The 18703-nt window shown below is 44.3% G+C and overlaps 1 protein-coding gene across 1 annotated transcript; it reads right to left on the reverse strand.

Annotated features, from left to right (window-relative positions):
* Positions 1 to 1001: 1001 nt before the first annotated feature.
* Positions 1002 to 17423, reverse strand: LRRC74A (leucine rich repeat containing 74A). Its single transcript, XM_056345891.1, is given in 17 exon segments — positions 1002 to 1077; positions 2373 to 2458; positions 3081 to 3188; positions 4368 to 4511; positions 8151 to 8230; positions 9870 to 10076; positions 10426 to 10494; positions 12156 to 12237; positions 13023 to 13072; positions 14042 to 14144; positions 14880 to 14924; positions 14926 to 14988; positions 15620 to 15647; positions 15649 to 15790; positions 17010 to 17073; positions 17075 to 17118; positions 17411 to 17423. Coding segments are annotated over 17 exon segments (1404 nt in total).
* Positions 17424 to 18703: the final 1280 nt, after the last annotated feature.

Consider the following 18703-nt stretch of genomic DNA (forward strand, 5'->3'; position numbering starts at 1 on the left):
AGAGTCACAGGCATCACAGGACATGGACCTGCTGGGGTAATGAGTTAAAGCCTACTGAAGATGACTACTGAACAGTCATACCAATGCCATCGCGTCAACAGTCATCATGTTGACTTCTGGTGAGGCACTGGAGGCACCTGAACTCGAATTCAAAGTTTTTTTCCCCATGTGGGAATTCTGCTGGGAGAGACTTACTAGATGGTAACTAGCTGCTTCTTTTCCTTTCCACTGAAGGCTGGTCTTCCCAAAGTGGCCAACATTTCCCAGTTCTCCAAGGTTCTTGGTGTATAGTCTATATTGACAGCTGCTCACGTGGCAAAATATACTTCCTGTGGATCTGCTCATCTGTACATGTTTACATTTTCTAAATTCTGTTTATTTGTAAATATTAATATATGCAAGGCTTTCATTCCTTCTTAAGAGTTGTTGAAATATTATTTTCTTTTAATGCTGGTTTTAAAAAAGAAGTTCAGTATCTAAGCTGTTTGAATTCTGTTATGGCTTCTATCCTTCTAGCATATTTTTTCCCATGGAGATATTAAATAAAATTCCTTTTACCCATAACTTTTTAAGCAACATGAGCTGTAGTTTCTCATGAATTTAATTCTTCTCCTCCTGCAAAGATCTTTGTGTCAGAAATACTAAGTCTGATAGGGGGTGTCTGCAGGGCACTTGCTTCAGTCTTTGTCCATGTGCTCTCCCTCAAAAGGGAATAATAACAATATATGAGTGTCTTAGTTTACCAGTTCCCACTTTTTGTCTCCATCTTTGCAAAGAAGTTCAGTATTGTCGGCATACAGAGCAAGACAGATTTGGTAACCGGGTCTAAAGGAGCAATCTTTCCTTAACCAAAAGGGCCAGACTGTGTAGGACATGCTGTGTAGTGGCAAACCAACTTTATTTCTACATTCAATAACTTAGACTATCAGAGCTTCCCAGTGTTGGGCCTTCCCAAGCCCAGGGCCACTCTGAGCTGTCTGACCTGCCTCCTTGCTTCATTCTTACAGTTCTTCCTTCTCTTCCTCCTCAATTTCCACTTCCACAGGCTTCTGTACTGGCTTCTGATTTTTTAAGTGACTTATTGAAAAGAAGGAGGTGAACCAATATTAATCTAGTAAAGTGAAACTTCCCTGTCAGGTATCTTAAAGCTGCTGAGTGGGCCTTGAGGAAACAGCCCGAGATAGGAACAGTAAAGACAGCAAGAGTCATGACCCTTCTGACCCTTGTCTACAAGGTGAATATTACCACCACCACATATGCTACAGTGCTAAAATGCATTAAGAAGCTAGATAAGGAGTAGACATCTTTATTTTTCCCCACATTATCAACTCAGCCACATGAATGTCACCAAATGGAGTCTTTGCCAGCCATTGGGTTTCAACAGTTCCTAATCTGCTTACTACTTACCCACAGCTCCGTAATTTGCGCTTAAAGTACTTGGGGACCCCATGTAACCTCTGATTCAAGATTAACCAGGCTAAGGCCCACCTAGTGTCTAAGCGTGGATGCTTTTAGTGTGGCAGTGATGTATGTGAAGGAATAAAGACCTGACCTAACAAAGTAACTCGCTTCTCTTTGAAAACATTAGGAGACTAAGAGGGGAAGAGATTTGCAAAACTGACCCATTGCTTCTAGCCTTAAAACTAGACTACAGCATATATTTAAACCCATCAGTATGTGCTGAGGGATGGGAATATTTGGGCATGATTAATAGGTCTTTCAGCTGATGAGTCACATGTCAGAACTGACTGAAAATCTAGAGGGAATTTTGGGTCCAATGACAAGCGGTTTAGCCTGCAGCGACTGACAACCTCCAAGGAGTTTGCTGCTGACTGCTCAGGCTCTCAGAACTTGGACATGATTGCTACAGGCACTACGGAAGAGGCACTTTCAAGAGAATGAAAAGTTCTGTAGTTTGAAGGCGGGTTTCCAGGGAAAACTAGGTCTCCTAAGAAGAAGGATCAGAGAGAAGGAAAAAAAACAAGAGTCCCTGAGGATGGAGGAAAAGGTCTGAAGGCACAGATACGCTGTCTTTGCAAATCTTACCCTGGCTTCAGAGGGAGGACAGTGTTGAGCTGATGCTTTTCAGACAGGCTTATGAGAATGAATGAAAATGCCATTCAGCTTTGAGATCCCTGCACTCTCACAGCAAGTTTACCAAATAGAAAGATAAGTCTGATTTCTAGTTTGACCCAACAGAGCTTGTAAGCATAAAGGTGTTTTTTTCATCTACCTTTTACTCGGGTAGTTGACTGGCCGAAAACATATGTCCCTTCACCTCCTAAGGTGAAAAAGGTTATGTTTATTTGGTGTTGAGCCAAATCAAAAAGAGAAAGACAAGCCAGGAGTAAGCCCAGTGTGGAGTTGCTTGCCTATAGTCCACAATCTCTCTCTGATTCCAGTCTAGCTTGTGCACTAGCTCCCCAATTTGGACTCAGTTCGGTGGGGTGCTTGGTTGCTAAAAGGAGAAGAGAAATGCTAGTAAACCCCGGTACCTTTAAGCAGAAAAATCCTCCATATCAAACCGAGGCCTGGCCACCTTTTAATAGGTGAGCAGTTGGCCTGGTGCATTGAGGAAGGGATGGAAAATATCCAGAGTGATGGTGGTGAGGTAATTCCACTCTTTCAGGATTAAAGGTATTTTTTTTTGCATTTTTGGTAAGAGAGCATCGTGGCTGGCTGACCATTGCTACTGGTCCCAAGCACCATGGTGGTTTTGGCAGGAAAAGAACTGGCAACTCAGTGTGTAAAGGCAAGGGTTTAAATGCCTTTTTTTTCCACTTTCCTGTAGCAATAAGATATAAGTATTGATAAAGATCCTGAATAACCTATACAAACAGCAGACCTCTGATATTCTAAATTTGATCCATTGTCACTGACAGCATCTGCAGTATTTATTGGATGCCATAGCATTTCTGTTGGCCTTATTCAGGGCTCAACTTTTGCAATGGGTGAATTTAGCCTTTTAGCCTGAACAATGTCACCTGCAAGGCTCACTGATGGCTGTGCTGCCCCAGAGAAGTTTCCCTAGAGCAGCACCCTGCCAGAAGAGTATCCTGGCCATGCTTTCAGAGGACCACCTGCATCACGGCTTTTCAGAAGGCTGCCACAGGGATCTTCATGTTCCCATCCTTGTCAATATTTCTAAAAAAGTCCCAGAGTCATAGGTTGTGCTCTTTCAAATAGTTCTCAGAGAAGCAGAAATAAAACATGGGCATAACCACGAAACAGCCACTGAAACCTGTGTCCAGATCTCCCTTTATTCTTCCATCTGTCACCTTGCCTTTACTCAACCCATCACTGATATATGTGAGTCTTTTACTCCTTGTGCAGCCACCCTATTGTCAGAACAAAATCCTTTTGTTCAGGTCATTCCCATTCTTCTCAGTTATACCTCTTTCTCCCCCTACCTTGAAATGAGACTCAGTACTAAAACTCTTTCTTCTGATAATTGCATATGGTTATTTGGCCCCCATCCCAGCAGCCACTGCTTGGCTAGGCTGTCTAATCCAGAGGCAGTCCTCTCCCCCAGATCTCTCATCACCTTAGTTGCTCTTCTCTGAATTCCTGTCTGTTTAAATGAGGACACATCTGAGTATCATAATGGCTGGTACAAACTGCAGAGCATGCCAGCGTGAGCATTGCTAGCTGTGAAGCACAGCAGCACTATTTGAAGTGAACTAACAGGCCAAGCTTTTGCTTAAGTTCACCTGAATCCCTATCTACAGTAAAGTCTCACTCAATTAGCTGAAAATGTGCACAGCAGCTAAGAAACACAGTGAAGCTGTTAGTGCAAAAGGGTTATTTAACTCAGCAATGCTCAAGTGCTCGCTTTGCCTTCCAGCAAGGAGGACAGCACCATCTGCTGCTCTCCAGAAACATTGCAGACCTTGAAAAGCTAAATAGTTTCTTTGTGGGACAGTAGTTGCTTGTACTACCATATCCTGCTTTTACGAAGCACATTAATTTCGATGCTAAAGCATAACCGGCAGTGAAGGGGTCTATGAAAGCTAGATATAGTTGTGGGCTTGGGATGAGGATGGACACTTGTTTGGATCACACCTGAAATCAATGTTTGTTTTACACGGTGAGCAAACATCTATTCAGATTCTATTCCCTCCCACCCCGTGCTCTCAGATCCCAAGGCATTAGCTTCTTCTGAAAATCAAAGGATTTGCTTAGTCAGTCTGCACGGACTGAGGTATGCAAACATTGTGACAGTCTTTGTGAATATACTTTCCTGAAGGAACTTGGCTGAATTTCCCTCTTGGAAGAAAGCTTACCCCTTTCCAACCTCCATCCTTCCAAGTGCTTGGAGCAGATGTACTGTGTACAGGGTAGCTATGGACCCAAATTCAGTAGCTCACCTGAATTACTTTCACGGGATTTGGATGCTTCTTGGGGATCTTGGTGATATAGCTTTCAACCTCACTATAGATGACACCTAGTTCAGGACTCATTTAACACACCAAATCCAGCAACTTGATGAAAGCTTCATTCACCAACACATTCTGGTACATAGGAGGAAGGAAAGTGCAGTCAGCGTGGACACCCAAATAACAACAAAGACTTGTCTGTATTCACAAATCCACCTAAAGTCATTAATCATTCCCTCCGAAGGGTGGTGCCTTCTCCTATCTCGGCTCTTCACTTTCAGGAATCCTATGGAGGCCTGACCCTAAATAAGCTTCTTTCTCTTTTCCCATGTCTGAGACAGAAAAGGCTCTGTGAATTTATATAGAAATTAGCTTAATTCAAAGTAGGTGTTCATCAGGTAAATGTCTGCACCAAGGACCTCTTATATTAGGTGATTCAAGCGATCCATGCTCATCGCTGAGACAGTTCTAGATGGGTCTCCTCTCCATTTGGTTAAGATGCACACTGCAAGTTGAACAGTTAATGGCCAAAATGTGCCACAGAGTTCTGAAAAAAATGAAAAAAAATAAATACAAAAATCATCCAAGGCCTAAAAGAATTAGTATCTCCAGTAGTGTAGCTTTATAGCCCACCAAAGAAAGATGCACCAATCTGGGATGGGTCTGGGTGTCTCCAGATAAAAAGAACTTTTGGAAAAGTTCTGTTCCATTGTGTAACCCTAATAGGAAGCTCCAGTCAGCGGTACAGGACTTGGCATTTGTTTTTTAAGAATTTCAAACCAGGTAGTGACAGAGCAGCATTTCAGAGCTCACACTCTGAATTTTCTGTGTTAGCATTTACAGAACGGGCACCAACAGTGTCCTGATTTAGGGTTTGGGGACATTAGACAGCAAGCTATCAAGGCAAGTAGTATTGATGTCATTGTAATTTGTTCTTCTAAATTATATTCCAAATATAAGTTCTAATAAAAGTATTCTAAAAAACTTCTAAATAAGTTATGACAAATTATGCCTGTGCCTTGACTGATCTCTTGAAAATATGATTATGATTTCGTTCATAACCATGACAGGGGTATTGTTCATGTTTTATGTCAGTTATGTACTTAATTGTTGGAAGTTTCAAGACAGTTCCAGAAATTAATGAAAGCTGCTGTTTTCTGTCATTGTGGGAGGGTCCTGCGGCATCAAGCACCATATTTTTCCCCAAAGTTTGTTTACAAAGTCTCCCAATGCATTCTTAGAGCTTTTTTTTAGAAGCTAAAGATCCACTGCTCTTAAGATCCATCTAGAAGCTTATAGCCTACTGTGAAGTGAGCTCTTGACTGTTACTACTTGAAGACAGTCTTGAATGAGTCTGGATCTGGCTGAGTTTACCAGCTTTCATTCAGCACCAAGTTTTATGGCTGCAGAGTAAGTCTCTGAAGAAGTTATTCAGACATCCTCGCACTATGCACACTAGCAGAGTGTCCTAGCCCTGGGAACACAGCACAGGAGAGCTCTCCCCAAGGCTTTCCAGCCTGGGTTTGACCCCATGAGAAAGTCAGTGGACCACCAGTGCGGCCTCAGAAGCAGCGTGGCCAAAGCCCTGTGTCTGGCCTAAGAAACCATGCTGGGGTCAGGCGGCACCTGGGGGGAGCCACTTTGTGCCTTTCTGCATGTTTGACACAGGCAGTCCACAGTCCGGAAAAACAACACACGGACAGCTGAAAAGCAACAGCGTTTTCTTTTGTGCTGTGATCATGAAGATGGGCATGTGCCGGCTATTTTGGTTTATGCCTTCTATAAAGTGTTTTATAGTACCTGCAAGTTGAAACCCTATAAAGAGTAGATTATGAAAAGAATGTAGGGAAAGTCATGCTTAGAAATAGTTGTCAGAGGCAATAAATTGTTGTTAAAAATGTGCCTTTCTATTGTTTTGCCTTTGCTAGTTCTGTCAAATCCATGCAAAGGTTTCTAGATATGATCCTTATTCCAAATTCCTCTTACAGACACACTAATTACTCATTCTTTCAAAGTCAAGATAAGCATTTGTCATTGGGAAAAGGGGAAGAAGAGGCTTTTGGTTTTGTCTTCCCTTAAGTTTCCTATAAAAGATTAAAACGTTCTCTAATTTCTTAAAGGTTTAAGAACAGCATAAGATCTTTGGAGCTGTGTATTTGCAAATACTCTTGATTTGAAATGCAAGACTCCCTACATCACAGGTGGAATGACGTCTGTCAGACAGATTAGATGTTTGCCTACAAGCATTTGATTGGGATACTGAAATGTCATTGTGAATTTATGCCATTGACCATTTATCTTGTGAAATGCCAGGTAATTTAGACTTTTTGAAGGCTGAGGTGAAGAAAGCATCTGTTAATGCTAAAAAGCAGAAATTCGTAGCAAGATTTGGGTTGGATTGAAGATTCTTAATATTAATTAACTCCTTGCCTCAAAATTTCTTGAGTGAGTGCCTCCTTTTAAATGAATGTGTTTCAATAATTTCTTTAATTGCTCCAAATTTAGCTAAAATACATTACTCTTTCCAAGTTTATGATTTGTTTAGGTTATTACTAATAAAACTAGCAGAACCATGTAATGAGGTCCTTTACCCCCACACAGCACATTTTAGTTTTCCTTTACAGAATGAGGCCTGACTCCTGGCAGACTTGGCAAATAATTCTCTTTGATCTTAATTTATGCAGGAAAAAATTGTCTGCCCTAGAGGAACGCCTGTTCTTCAGATGATCTCTGTTGAAAGCCTTAGGTTCTCTCAGGAAAGACCATAGATTCATATTATTTATTCTGCTTTGTTTTAGTTTCTTTAATATGATAACCAGAGGAAAAGAAACACATGCAGACATAACTTAGACACAACACACTACACAAGTCTCCAAAACTGCCCACAAACCTGTTTTTTAGCTTGTTTCAAATGTGAACATATCATTTATGTTCCAAGTCCCAAACCTAATCCTTGTACAAATGCTCTTTCCTTTAATTGTGGTACTCCCAAAGGTGGATGGAAGGCCCTGAGGCCCTTGACACGTTCTGGAACTGCTCCCATGAAGGACCAGTGCATGGATGGGAGGGCCAGGAGAGGACTGATGTGTGCCCAGGTCTCTCCCTGGTATTGGTCTGCAATGCCACCCCTGCCCTCACTCAGGAGTTCAGAGGTATTTCTGGGTCTCCCATTTTAGAAGCAGCATATGAGGTTACAACAATACATGTCATGCTTCTGACTTGCTGCGGAATAGCACACTAAGATTTGGCCTCTTTGATGTTATTTTTTTTTTCCTTTCACAACCAGCCCTTTAATGTTTGGTTGTTGTTGGTTTTGGTTTTCATTTCTGTTTTTTAAATAAAATTACTTTGCTTTCAATGCCTTGAAGCATCCATCTTCTTCTGTTCCTCATACATACTGACAGGGTATCAAAGCACTTCACAGTATCTAGCATCTTAGGCTACCCTGGAGGGACACAGCTCAAGGGATGAAAAGAATTCATCCTCCAGTGGGAATTCACTCCTTATTCTTGTTCTCCTATTGTCAAATGGAAAGGAGTGGAACATGGTGATACTACAGGCACCTCTTCCAGAGCCAGACCAAAGCCCTGTAATTTCCACATGGCTCCTAGAAGGGCTGTCAAATAGTAGCCTCTATTTATTAATAGCTGTGCATAAATGAAACAAACAGCAAGTCTCAAAACCGCTTTGGAAGGGGGCAGCTCTGTGATACAGCCGGCTCCTAAAAGTGTGTAGTGTATGGTCCTGGAGGCTTTCCAGCACATGAGCTCTTACTGAGATGTTGATCTCCAGCATGGATTTGGGGTTCTTTCTGACAGGTGTGACTAGCGCAGTGGCACCTTCCATGGTCGGGGATTACTGGCCATCTGTGGAAGAAGAGACATAGATCCAGAGATGGTGAGAATGAGGATTTCATGCGTGACAGAAGGTATGCTGTAACCTCAGGGATGACCCTTTCTTCCTTCTTCAGCAGGGCTGTAAAATAACTGTGGTTCCTTTCGATCAGTTTGTCTGTTATCTCACCACCTCTTGTCTCTGTCCCACAAGTCTCTGCAATGCAACTTCCCAGTGGAGTTGCCTTCTCAGCTTCTCTCTGTGTCCTTGTGTGAAATTCCATGTATCAGGTCACGCAGGAGTATGTGATGTGGATAATGTTCAGCCATGTGATGGGGAGAGGCTGAGGCAATGGGCTGTATTTGAATGTGTTGAACGTGTGCTTGCTAGTAGGGTCCCTCTGGATGGTGGTACGCCCCTCCAGACTTTTCCCATACTCTTGGCTCCTCTTGGCAGCACAGCAGATCAGAGCTTAGGCTGACTGGCTGCCTCTGGCATACAAGGTCTAGCTACCTGCGGGGTTGGCGTTGCCATGTGCATCTTTTAGTGTGTGAACAATGCCTCTCCCCCACCTTGGACTTCATGTGCAGTTCCCACTCCCATTACCTGAAAGAAAACTTCCTTGGTTAACATTGGTCAGCAGAAGACATGTCATCCTTTAAGTCCTTTGTGTTATCAGCTCCTGAGACAATCTGTGCAGCTACACAGAAAGAGGAAAGCTTTGGTGTGAGCTAGTGACCATACCTCAAGCCAGGTTAAGAGCAAGGCAAACAGACGCATTTATTTACACCACCTGAAACAGCAGTCCCAAAGACTGGTGTGGTTGTGGTGATTTCCAAGGACAGGCCTACATGGACATAAAAATGCCCCTCATCCACTATACTGCCATATGCAGGTTTTCAGGGTGGTGATGTCAGATCTAACTGAGAATGCAGCTCACAAGCAAGCTGACTTTCCTGAGCTGAATTCCTAGACAACGATCCTGGATTGAGAAGCCATGCTAGCTCTCAACCCTAACCTCTGAAGCCAGCTTGGCTGCTTGTTCAGTTTTGCCCTTTCCAGGATCCCTAGCTTACTAGAAGGCAGTTTTGGCTTTCTTTTTCCAGGACTTGATAATACTCCTCTTCTGTAGGTAGTGCTGTGGCATTGCCCTGACATGGCAATGAGTGTATTCTGAGTTTGAATAAATTTTTTAGCAAATCATTAACATGCTGAGAAAGGCACACTTGCCTACCTGCAAACTTCAGTGTGAACCTTTGCCTTAAGTTGAAATGTATGTTATGTGTACATATGTACCTTCACAACTACATTGTATGTGTATATGCAGACCTGTTGAATGCCTAGGTTCTCTGCTGGACGTGTTGAATGCCTAGGTTCTCACTTGACTGTGACTAGACATGGCAGGAATCAATCCCTCTGGGGTGATAATGGGTGTGGGGTTACGTCAAGCCAGTTCCTGGGTGATTTTCTGAGGGAACACAGTGCAATTTAGTTGCCCTGAAGAAACCCACAGGATAGAATTTCCTTCTGCTCAGCTCACCATCAACCCAGAGCGATACTCATTCCCTTCAGTTCTAGCTGAGGCAGCTCACCTCTTGCCTTCTGTTCCTCCTGACACAGATCTTTCTGCTTGCTCTGTTTTATTCCTCCAGCCCTGCCTGTTTTGTTTTACCTTCAGGATTCTGAGTTTTCCATCGACTTCAAGGCCCCTGCAGAGCTTCTTGGCTCCCTTGTTGTTGATCTGGTTGTTGCTGATGTCCAGGTGAACCAGCACGTTATTGAGTTTGAGAGCTTCTCCTACAGCCAGTGCTCTCTTGTTGCCAATCCCATTCCAAGAAAGGTTGAGTATTTTCAGTGCACCATTGCCTGTCAGAGAGAAAAGAGGGATCTTAGCTACCGCATGCCCATCTTCTGTACCACTCTACCCTTTCTTGCCTGGCTGAGCCTGGAGCATCCCCCAAGTCACACCCAGGCAGCCCCAATGGATCCAACATCTCTGCAATGTCACCAGGGTCTCTCCATCCATGTAAGTCACCAGACCTGCTCACTGATTTAGTCTTTGTCCTGGCACTGACTGCCACTGTCAGTGGGATGAGCCTTGCTAGAGATACAGAATCCTGCTCAGACCTCAGGGATGTGAGTTCCCAACCAGTGTTTCAACCAACTCGTGGTAATAATCACTGTGAAGAGTATCACGAAACAGGGATGTTCCTACCCTGGGGCCTGTGCCCAGTGCCCTTCCTCCTCAGGTGGTTCCAGCTCAGGTCCAGAATCTCCAGTGTTGCTGGCTAGGACAGATAAACTGGGATTTAGCTCCTGAAGAGTGGTCTGGACACAGCTGCTGACCCACTTAGGGACTAAGAGAAAGTTTGGTGGGGTTTTAGCTACAGCCTTCATTGATTGCAGTACGAGGAACGTGTACCTACAGTCTTTGCGGTCCACAGCACCCAAAGAACAGAGAATGAGCTGTTGATTGCAAGCAGAAAGGGAATACAGGTTTTTTTTCTGGCTTAATCAAAGAATACGTTGTGAAGGAGGAAAGTAGAGAGAGAGAGGATTTCTTATATTAATAGACACTGTTTTGCTCACTGTGAAAAATGGCTGGATTCTCCTTGCCACATCTAAAATATCGACTCACTCTGCGTATGTTTGATCAACAGAGGAGAGCAGAAGATTCAGCCTCATACAGTAGCTGTGCCCAGCTGTATATGTGCCAGTGCCAATTCACATGCATAGCACACCTCACAGTGTAAGTTCTACTTGGATCAGGGTATGTGTGAATTCATTTGTGTCTACTGCAACACTGGAAGGGGTGGGACTTGCTGCCAACACTTGCTTCTCATTCTCAGAGAGAATTTCTCATCCAGATTTTCCATGGATGGAAGGTTGGGTGGAGGCAGATGGCGAGTTTAGCTGACTTAAAAATATTCCTTTCAGAAACAAAACAGGAAAGTAACAGATTCTGCAGAAATCTCTACTGCTCCTGCTTCAAGTGAGCTGGAAGGAGAGAAGAGCTGTAAGACCTTTAATTTTGGAGAGGCATTTTTCTGGGCTAGGAGGGTCACAAGTTTTAGTACTGATCTCTGCATTGCCTGCAGGCTTGTCCAAGGAGGGGGCACAGTGTCTTGTCCTCAGTACACTTTTAATTGATCCATCTTTTAAAGACACAGACTGTGATTAGGGATACATATCAGTAGCAATACTGAACCAGGAGAAGGAAAGTGGTAATTAAACTTAAAGCATTGTGTTAACGAAGTGCTCAAGGAGCCCTGGATGCTCACAGCACACACTTGTGGCCATTTTGGTAGCAGGTGTGTTGGACATACTGAGGGAAGAAGAGCCATCAGATATTCATGCACATCTTTCCCAGTGCACTAATAGTACCTGAGATTACTGAAAGACTAACTGTTTTGTTTGCTTTACCTCTCCAGGGCTACTAGCACACTGTGGATCTCACTTTGCCTGAAGAGATGAACTGGGCAGCCTAATTCTATTTCTTCCTAATCTGTTTGTCTTGCTGCTTGCCGTGCAATGACTCAAACCATTAGGGTTTGGGCTACTTAAGAAAAATTGATGTCACTCCTGAACTTTGTAATCAAAAGCTTAAAACAAACACCATAGATTTTAGTAAAGTGCAGTTTTCTGCTTTATACTCCCTGAGGGGCCTCTGTCAGCTCCCTTCTCTCTGACATAGACTGCTCTGTTAGTGTGGTTTCTCGTCCTGCGTTTGTTTCGGTACATTGGTCGCAGTTGCTAGAGTCACCTGTGAGGATGATGCTGAGCTTGTGGACCAGGCAGAAAGGTCTAAATCTGGGCACCATGTCTTTTGTACTACACACCTGGTCATGGGTTTTTTTTGCTGGAGAAGGAAATACGTGTTCACTGTGCTGACACCATCAAGTCCCCCGCTGCCTGTATGTCTGGCTTTGCAGGAAGTAATGTTACCAAGCCTCTGTCCCAGGAGCTGCCCTCCCTTCTCAGAGAACTCATTGTGGCTGAGGTCCAGCTCCTTCACTTGGTAATTGCCCTGCAGAAGACAAATGTGCAGAGACAATGAGATCTTCCAGCCAGCTGCAACCAGATGCCACGCCAACGCCTCCACATGAGGATGAAACAGAGGGGTATCAGACCGAAATCTTCAGTATGTGGGAGGTCATCAGCATGGAAATCACAGCACTGCATGTTCCAAAACAAAGCTTTGTCAGGCATGTAACATCACAGTGATAATCTTCCCAAAACAGCAAAAGCAATGAGACTTTGTGTTGTGCAAACTTCCCTCACGCAGCTCACGTCTGGCCTACAACACACCCTGCAATTCTGTTCCTGCCCCTGTTTCACTCCCACCATTGTACCCTGGCCAAGAGCACTTTCTGATATCAGGTCAAGGCCTTGCTTCAGGGCAGCTTCTGGTGGTGCCAACTGATGCAGAGGCTTTGAGACAGGAACTAACCAGAGAAGTCAAGTGTCTTTATTTTTACTGGACGGTGGCAAAATAATATGAAGTTGGATTACTTACACTTCTTAAAAATTGTTTGTCACCCAGATGTTGTTCTGTTACACAGTTCTGAAAGTTGCTTCTCAGCCAAACTCACAGAGCTGACCTGAGAAAATGTTAATGTAGTCCATCCTGCTGTGTGTCCTCCCAGCCTTTCTCATTTCTGAAGTAAGCGAGAGGCACTTAGCAGAATTATGCCAGGAAATCTATGGGCGTTGCCAAGTGAGATCATACCAAGTGAGTAGCAGCTTCAAGATGAGGAGAGTCTGTTACACAGCCAGGGCTGCAAATGACCTTGGATTTCAGGTAAAAGTCACCATTAATGCCTCAGCAAAATATGGTATGATCTCTTCTCCAAATTTGTTTCCTGGGGAAGAAAAGTACATTAACAGTGCTCTGATGTCTCCCTTGGTGCTGTGCTGCAGTCTGCAGGAAGCTGTGCTTTCAGGCAAACCCTCCAGTTAATCATGGCCCACATCTGGCAGTAAGTTGTGGTGGGTTGAACTCGGTTGGATGTCAGGTGCCCACCAAGCCAGTCTATCACTCCCCTCCTCAGCAGAACGCAGGGGGAGAACATAAGATAGAAAAAACACTTGTGGGTCAAGAAAAAAGCAGTTTAATAAAGCAAAAGCAAAGGCCACCCACAGAAGCAAGGGAAAGCAAAGATTTATTCTCTGCTTCCCATCAGCAGGTGATGTCCAGCCACTTTCGGGAAGTGGGTTTTCAGGACCTGTAGTGCTTGCTCTGGAAGGCAAATGTCATAATAACAAATGCACCCCACCTCCTCCTTTCTTTTAGCTTTTATTGCTGAGCAGACGTCACATGGTATGGAATATCCCTTGGGTCACTTTGGGCCAGCTGTCCTGGCTGTGTCCCCTCCCAAGAGCTTGCCCACCCCCAGCCTGCTGGTGATGGGCAATGTCAGAGGGGTGGCCGCGGTGCTGTGCCAGCGCTGCTCAGCAGTAGCTGAAGCACTTTCTAGCTAGTGATACAAAGCACAGCGCTATGAGGGCTGCTGTGGGGAAAATTAACTCCCCCTCAGACCCAATACAGAAATAAGTCACTACTCCACTTTACCCCAGGATGTGGGACACACTCCAGCAATTATCTACATTTCTCATGAGGGACTTGTTTTCAGAGGTGCTGAAGGTTGAGCCAGCCAAATATTTAATCACATCACTATAAATCTAGATTTCCACTGTTACTCTGGGTTCCTGACAGAGACATAGCTGGGAGACTGATTTTGCCCATAGTCTGACTAATATTCTCAGGATGAGAGACTGGAATGAAGCACATGTTATTTCGCTTCCATTGCCATCACTGTTCGGGTGCACACAGCCCCCCTGAGAGCTGAAGAGTGTGAGATAGGACACGTTATCCAAAAGCAACCTGGCAATGGCTTCAGCTCCTGCTGTGCCTAGCTGGTTACTGGAAATGTTCTGGAAGGAAAGAAGGGAAGATAAGAAGGACGTGTCCAAAGAATGAATCGGCTTTATTTTCTTCTTAATGCCCAAGATATCAAGGGAATAATGCAAGACAAGCAACATGAGAAATGTCAGCCAGACAGCAATTAACATATGAGTTATAGGTGTGTTTAATCCTGTATCCTTCCTAACAGGAACAAAGCCCTAGAGCCATCAGTTTCACATGGGTCTTTGTCTTCAGTGAACCAAGAGGCATTTGGCCAAGAGTCTTCTCTTTCAATATAACACAAATACCATGGACTATCAAAATGCATTTTCTATACCCCAGTTTCAGATTGAAGGAACATTCCTACCAGTTCATATCTGAAGGTTTTGCATTATTCCCTTAAACTATTTAGAAAAGTTTCCCCATGACATATTGGAGAATGAAAGTTCATGAACAAAACATTTTTCTGTTGGCTAAGCACGAACTAGAAAGACTTAGTTATGGTAATTATTGTCACATCTGCTAATGAAAGGAACAGTTCCAGACTCACCAGACTTCCATCACATGCACATTTCTGCTCTTCAGAAGCTTGTACTTTTAAAAAGAAGAGCAGCATAAAGTATCATGACTTTCAGAATGTGAATGTTTTTACATGGGAACAAAGGTTATTTGGTTAAAAATGTAATGGAATGAATTGGTTTTCCTTCAGATGGTTGAACTCAGTGAGCAATAATTTTGGCTACAAACTACGTCAGGTTGGGTACCAGTTCTTGAAGGGAGGAATTCTGTCATAGCATCTCTGCTATGCATTATGGCTCCTTCTGCCAGAATGCAGTTGTCTTCCAATTCTAGATGGATGACAGCTGCATTGGACTGGGAAGACACAAAGGTAAACAAAGGCACACAAAATATTGCTGAAAAGTTAATGAAAGGGATAGTTTCCTCAGTTCACCAGACACTGGATAGTTCTTCCAAACCTCAGAACACATTGCAGCTTCTGAGCAGGGCAGTGATCAGGGGATGTGACAGAGCCATGGCAATGGGAATTGGCACGCAAAAGAGATTTTTTTGGGGGAGGTTTTGAGTGGGTAGGACCTTCCGTTGCTTTCTGCTAGCCTGGAGACCCAGGCTTGGATTCAAGCTCCAATTCAGGCATCTTGGGCCTGTCCATTTATGAGTGTAGCACATCTCTATGCAGAACCCAGAGAGGGGGATACCAATCCCTCCAGCCCTACCTCTGGCCCTGTAGGGGTCAGGAGCACTTTTGTCCCATTGAAGAGCATCAGTTTGCTCTTGAGAGTAACTCCAGCAAAGGCCACCAGTTGCCACACAAGACTTTCCTGTGCAGGGCATTAGAAACATGAGGGATGCTCAGAGCTCCCGTGGGGAAGATGCATGGCTTTTTCTCCCATACTTTGTGCTCAGTGACAGCATCCAGGCCTGAGAGAGACCTAAAATGCCTATTGTTCTTGAGAAGAGTGCCCCACTCTTACTGGCTACTCACCACCAGAGCAATAGCAATGGCTTTGACATGGTCCTAGACCGTGGTGGTTCAGGTTTAGATAAGGGTTGGCCAAGTTCTGAATAAAGTGTGTGACAGGCACCACCTCCACCGGCCTGCATGCTTCCAAGTACAGCTCTGTGCCCATCATGCCTGCAAAGGCCACCTCAGCATCTACAGAGAAAAAGTATATCAAGGAGTGCTGCATTCCTTCCTCTTCTTCCAAATAAATTCAGTAACTTAATAAAGCTAAATAACACTATGCAACAACAGCAGGGTTTTCCTCTTGAAGGATTATCATCCCCTTGTTCTCCCCTACCCTTTATCCTAGACCTCCAAGAGCTAATATATCTCCTTGCTTTTCCATTTGGCATCCAGTGACTTGCTGCAGCTTCTCACCAGTCTGCAATGTGACTAAACCTTTCTTGGTGTAATTGAGAATTCTTGACATCAGGCGAAAACATTTTAATTTTTTTTTTTTTAATCTTAATTGAAGCATGCAGGTGATACTGCCAGCAGAGCTAGGGCAGCTCAGAACATTTTGGCTTATAACCAGCAGAAAGAATCCCAGCATTCCCATCTTGGCCATTGGGTGTGTTGACACAGCTGCAGTGATACAAATCAGTGCAGCTGGTGGCTGTATGTCCACAAAAACCTGTCATTTGGAATTCCTTCATCAAACCCCATATTTAGAGCTCATATTTCTCCATGTTGTTATATGCATTCAATGGTCTGACCTCAAGAGAAATTCCCCTCTCATCAAAGCCATTTTCCAGTTCAATCTGAGGCCTCTAACAAAACAGTCTTTTGTTCTTGCATTTTTATGGTTTTTGATTTTCCTTCCATTTATAACTAGTCAAAAAGTTCTCATCCTAAATTATGGACAAGTCCTACTGTTACAAAAATGAGTGCAAGGCTTGTTTAGCCAGAGGAATGTTCATGAGGCAGAAGATAAGAGAAGAGCCACTAGAAAAGTCTAGGACAGCTGTGGCAAGCCTATGGTACACAGACCGCAACTGCTGTGCGGCGTTTCATCAGGAGCACACAAAGAGGCTTCAGTCCCATCCCTGGTTTCAGCTCGCTGCTGCTGCTGCCGGGGCAGTGTTCTGGGCTGGTGGTGTTCGCTATTAAGGACTAAGGGAGAGAAGAAGGAACAAAGGAATAGCCATGGGGTATAGAAAGCAGTTGAAGGAAGGTGCTTGACATCAAAGCGAGAGTTCTTTGAGGGAAATTCATCTTTTCCCACCTTTATCAATTGCCAGAGTACATGTGGTTGTCAGGACCATGGCAGGGTTGTGTCTTTGGTCTCCATTCTGGATACATACCAGTCAGTAGGTACAGCTTTGACTGTAAGGGAAAGGCTGGTGAGGGCAGATGGTCAGAAAACATCCACTTTCAACCTCTAGGTCAGCGTCAGAGCCTTGCGTGGCCTTCTCTGCGGAGGTGCGAGGCACCGACAGATTCCTGAGACTCACTGATTTCACACATCTCTTCATTCCGGTCTGCCACGAAGCCAAACAAATTAATTTTGTCAATGCCAGCCCAGCAGAGATGTGACAGACTTCCCACTGTTCTCACTGAAGCCTGTGCCCCTCTTCACCATGCTGTGGCTGCGCTCCTTGCCCAGCCTCGCTCTGTGCCCACTGCTCCCTGTGCACTGCACCCATGCGGTGCTGGGCCTGGTGTGGGGGTGGGCTCATCCTGAGGCTGCAGGTCTGCAGACTGGCTGTAGCCCGGCAGCTTTTGGAAAGAGCAGCCCTCCCCAAATCCTGCAGCCCATGTGCGGGGACTCACAGTTCTCCTGCATTAGGTCTTTGTTCCCTCATGAGCTGCCTTTCTCCCCTTTTGCAATTTCTGAGCCCACCAGGCAAAGCAAATTTCCCCTCTTCACCCCATTTCCTCACATACCTACAAGCCAAACCCACCCATGCCAGCTCCTCCTAGCTCTCCTGAAGTGAGTCACACTTCCCCAGGCACAGGCAGGACACCGTTGGGTGACTCTGCCATCAAACTGGGAATGCTTTGTAATACTCTTTATGCGTGGCAGAAGAGAAAGCATTTGAATGCTATTGTATATTCAGACTGAGTGTAACTAGACCCACTGGAAGTGATACAACTTCTCTTGCCTACAATTCATAATTTATTTTATAGTTAGAGGGAGAATTTGGAAAATTCCTTTTTAAGAGGAATAAATGCATAAAAAATAATGAAGAGTAATTTTGCCAAAATAATTCCTGGCTAATAACATAATATATAATTTTTTCCCAGTCTGAATCTTCCTTTTCATTCCCTGTCACTGCTTTTACTACCTTCTTCCCTTACTCCTTATTTCCTTTTAGAGCTCCAGGCTATCGACCTGTAATTTTGTACTCTTCTTGGGTGTCACTCCATTGATGCGTGTCGTGGAGCTTGCAGTTTGGCTGTTCAATCAGATCTCTGTGAGGTAAAGACTGGCCAGCTGGCAGCCTCGTCACCACATTTCAACCAGCCCTGCAGCTGCAGTGCCTTCATTAAACCTTTTCCTTCTGCCAGACTTCTGTTCAAATGATGGGTTTACGTGCTTTAATTTAGTGCGAGAAAGACAAAACAAAGGGTAAAAATAGGTCTAAATCCTGTGTAAAGAACTCACGAGACAAGTAGAACCAAAGATTTGGGACATTATGACAGTACCCACTGATGCTCTTTGCTTAATGGCCCTACAGTGCTGGACATCCTGATAAAAATAAACTTCCCACGCTGTGGAACAGGCTGTGCTATACAAAACCCATCCAGACTGTATCATCCCCTGATAACATGGCTGTCATGTGCCCAGTATGTCAGCCAGTCCTCCAGTGTGTGCACCCAGCCTTCTGAGGTAGATCCAGAAGTGGCCCCTGCATCCCTGCAGAACTGTAGAGGTTGGCACTGATACAGATGATAATACAGATTCAAGCAGAAATCTGAAAAGCATTGAATCATGATTGTTGGTGTTAAAACCGATGCAGTGGAAAGAAATGGATCTGGAGACTCCTTATCACCCTCTCCTTCCCCCAGGTGCTGGGGTTGCAGACCCAGTTTTCTGGGCAGCCTGCCTTACACACAGCTTGT

The sequence above is a fragment of the Falco biarmicus genome, chromosome 7, assembly GCF_023638135.1.
Source record: "Falco biarmicus isolate bFalBia1 chromosome 7, bFalBia1.pri, whole genome shotgun sequence".
Classification (NCBI taxonomy): Eukaryota; Metazoa; Chordata; class Aves; order Falconiformes; family Falconidae; genus Falco; species Falco biarmicus.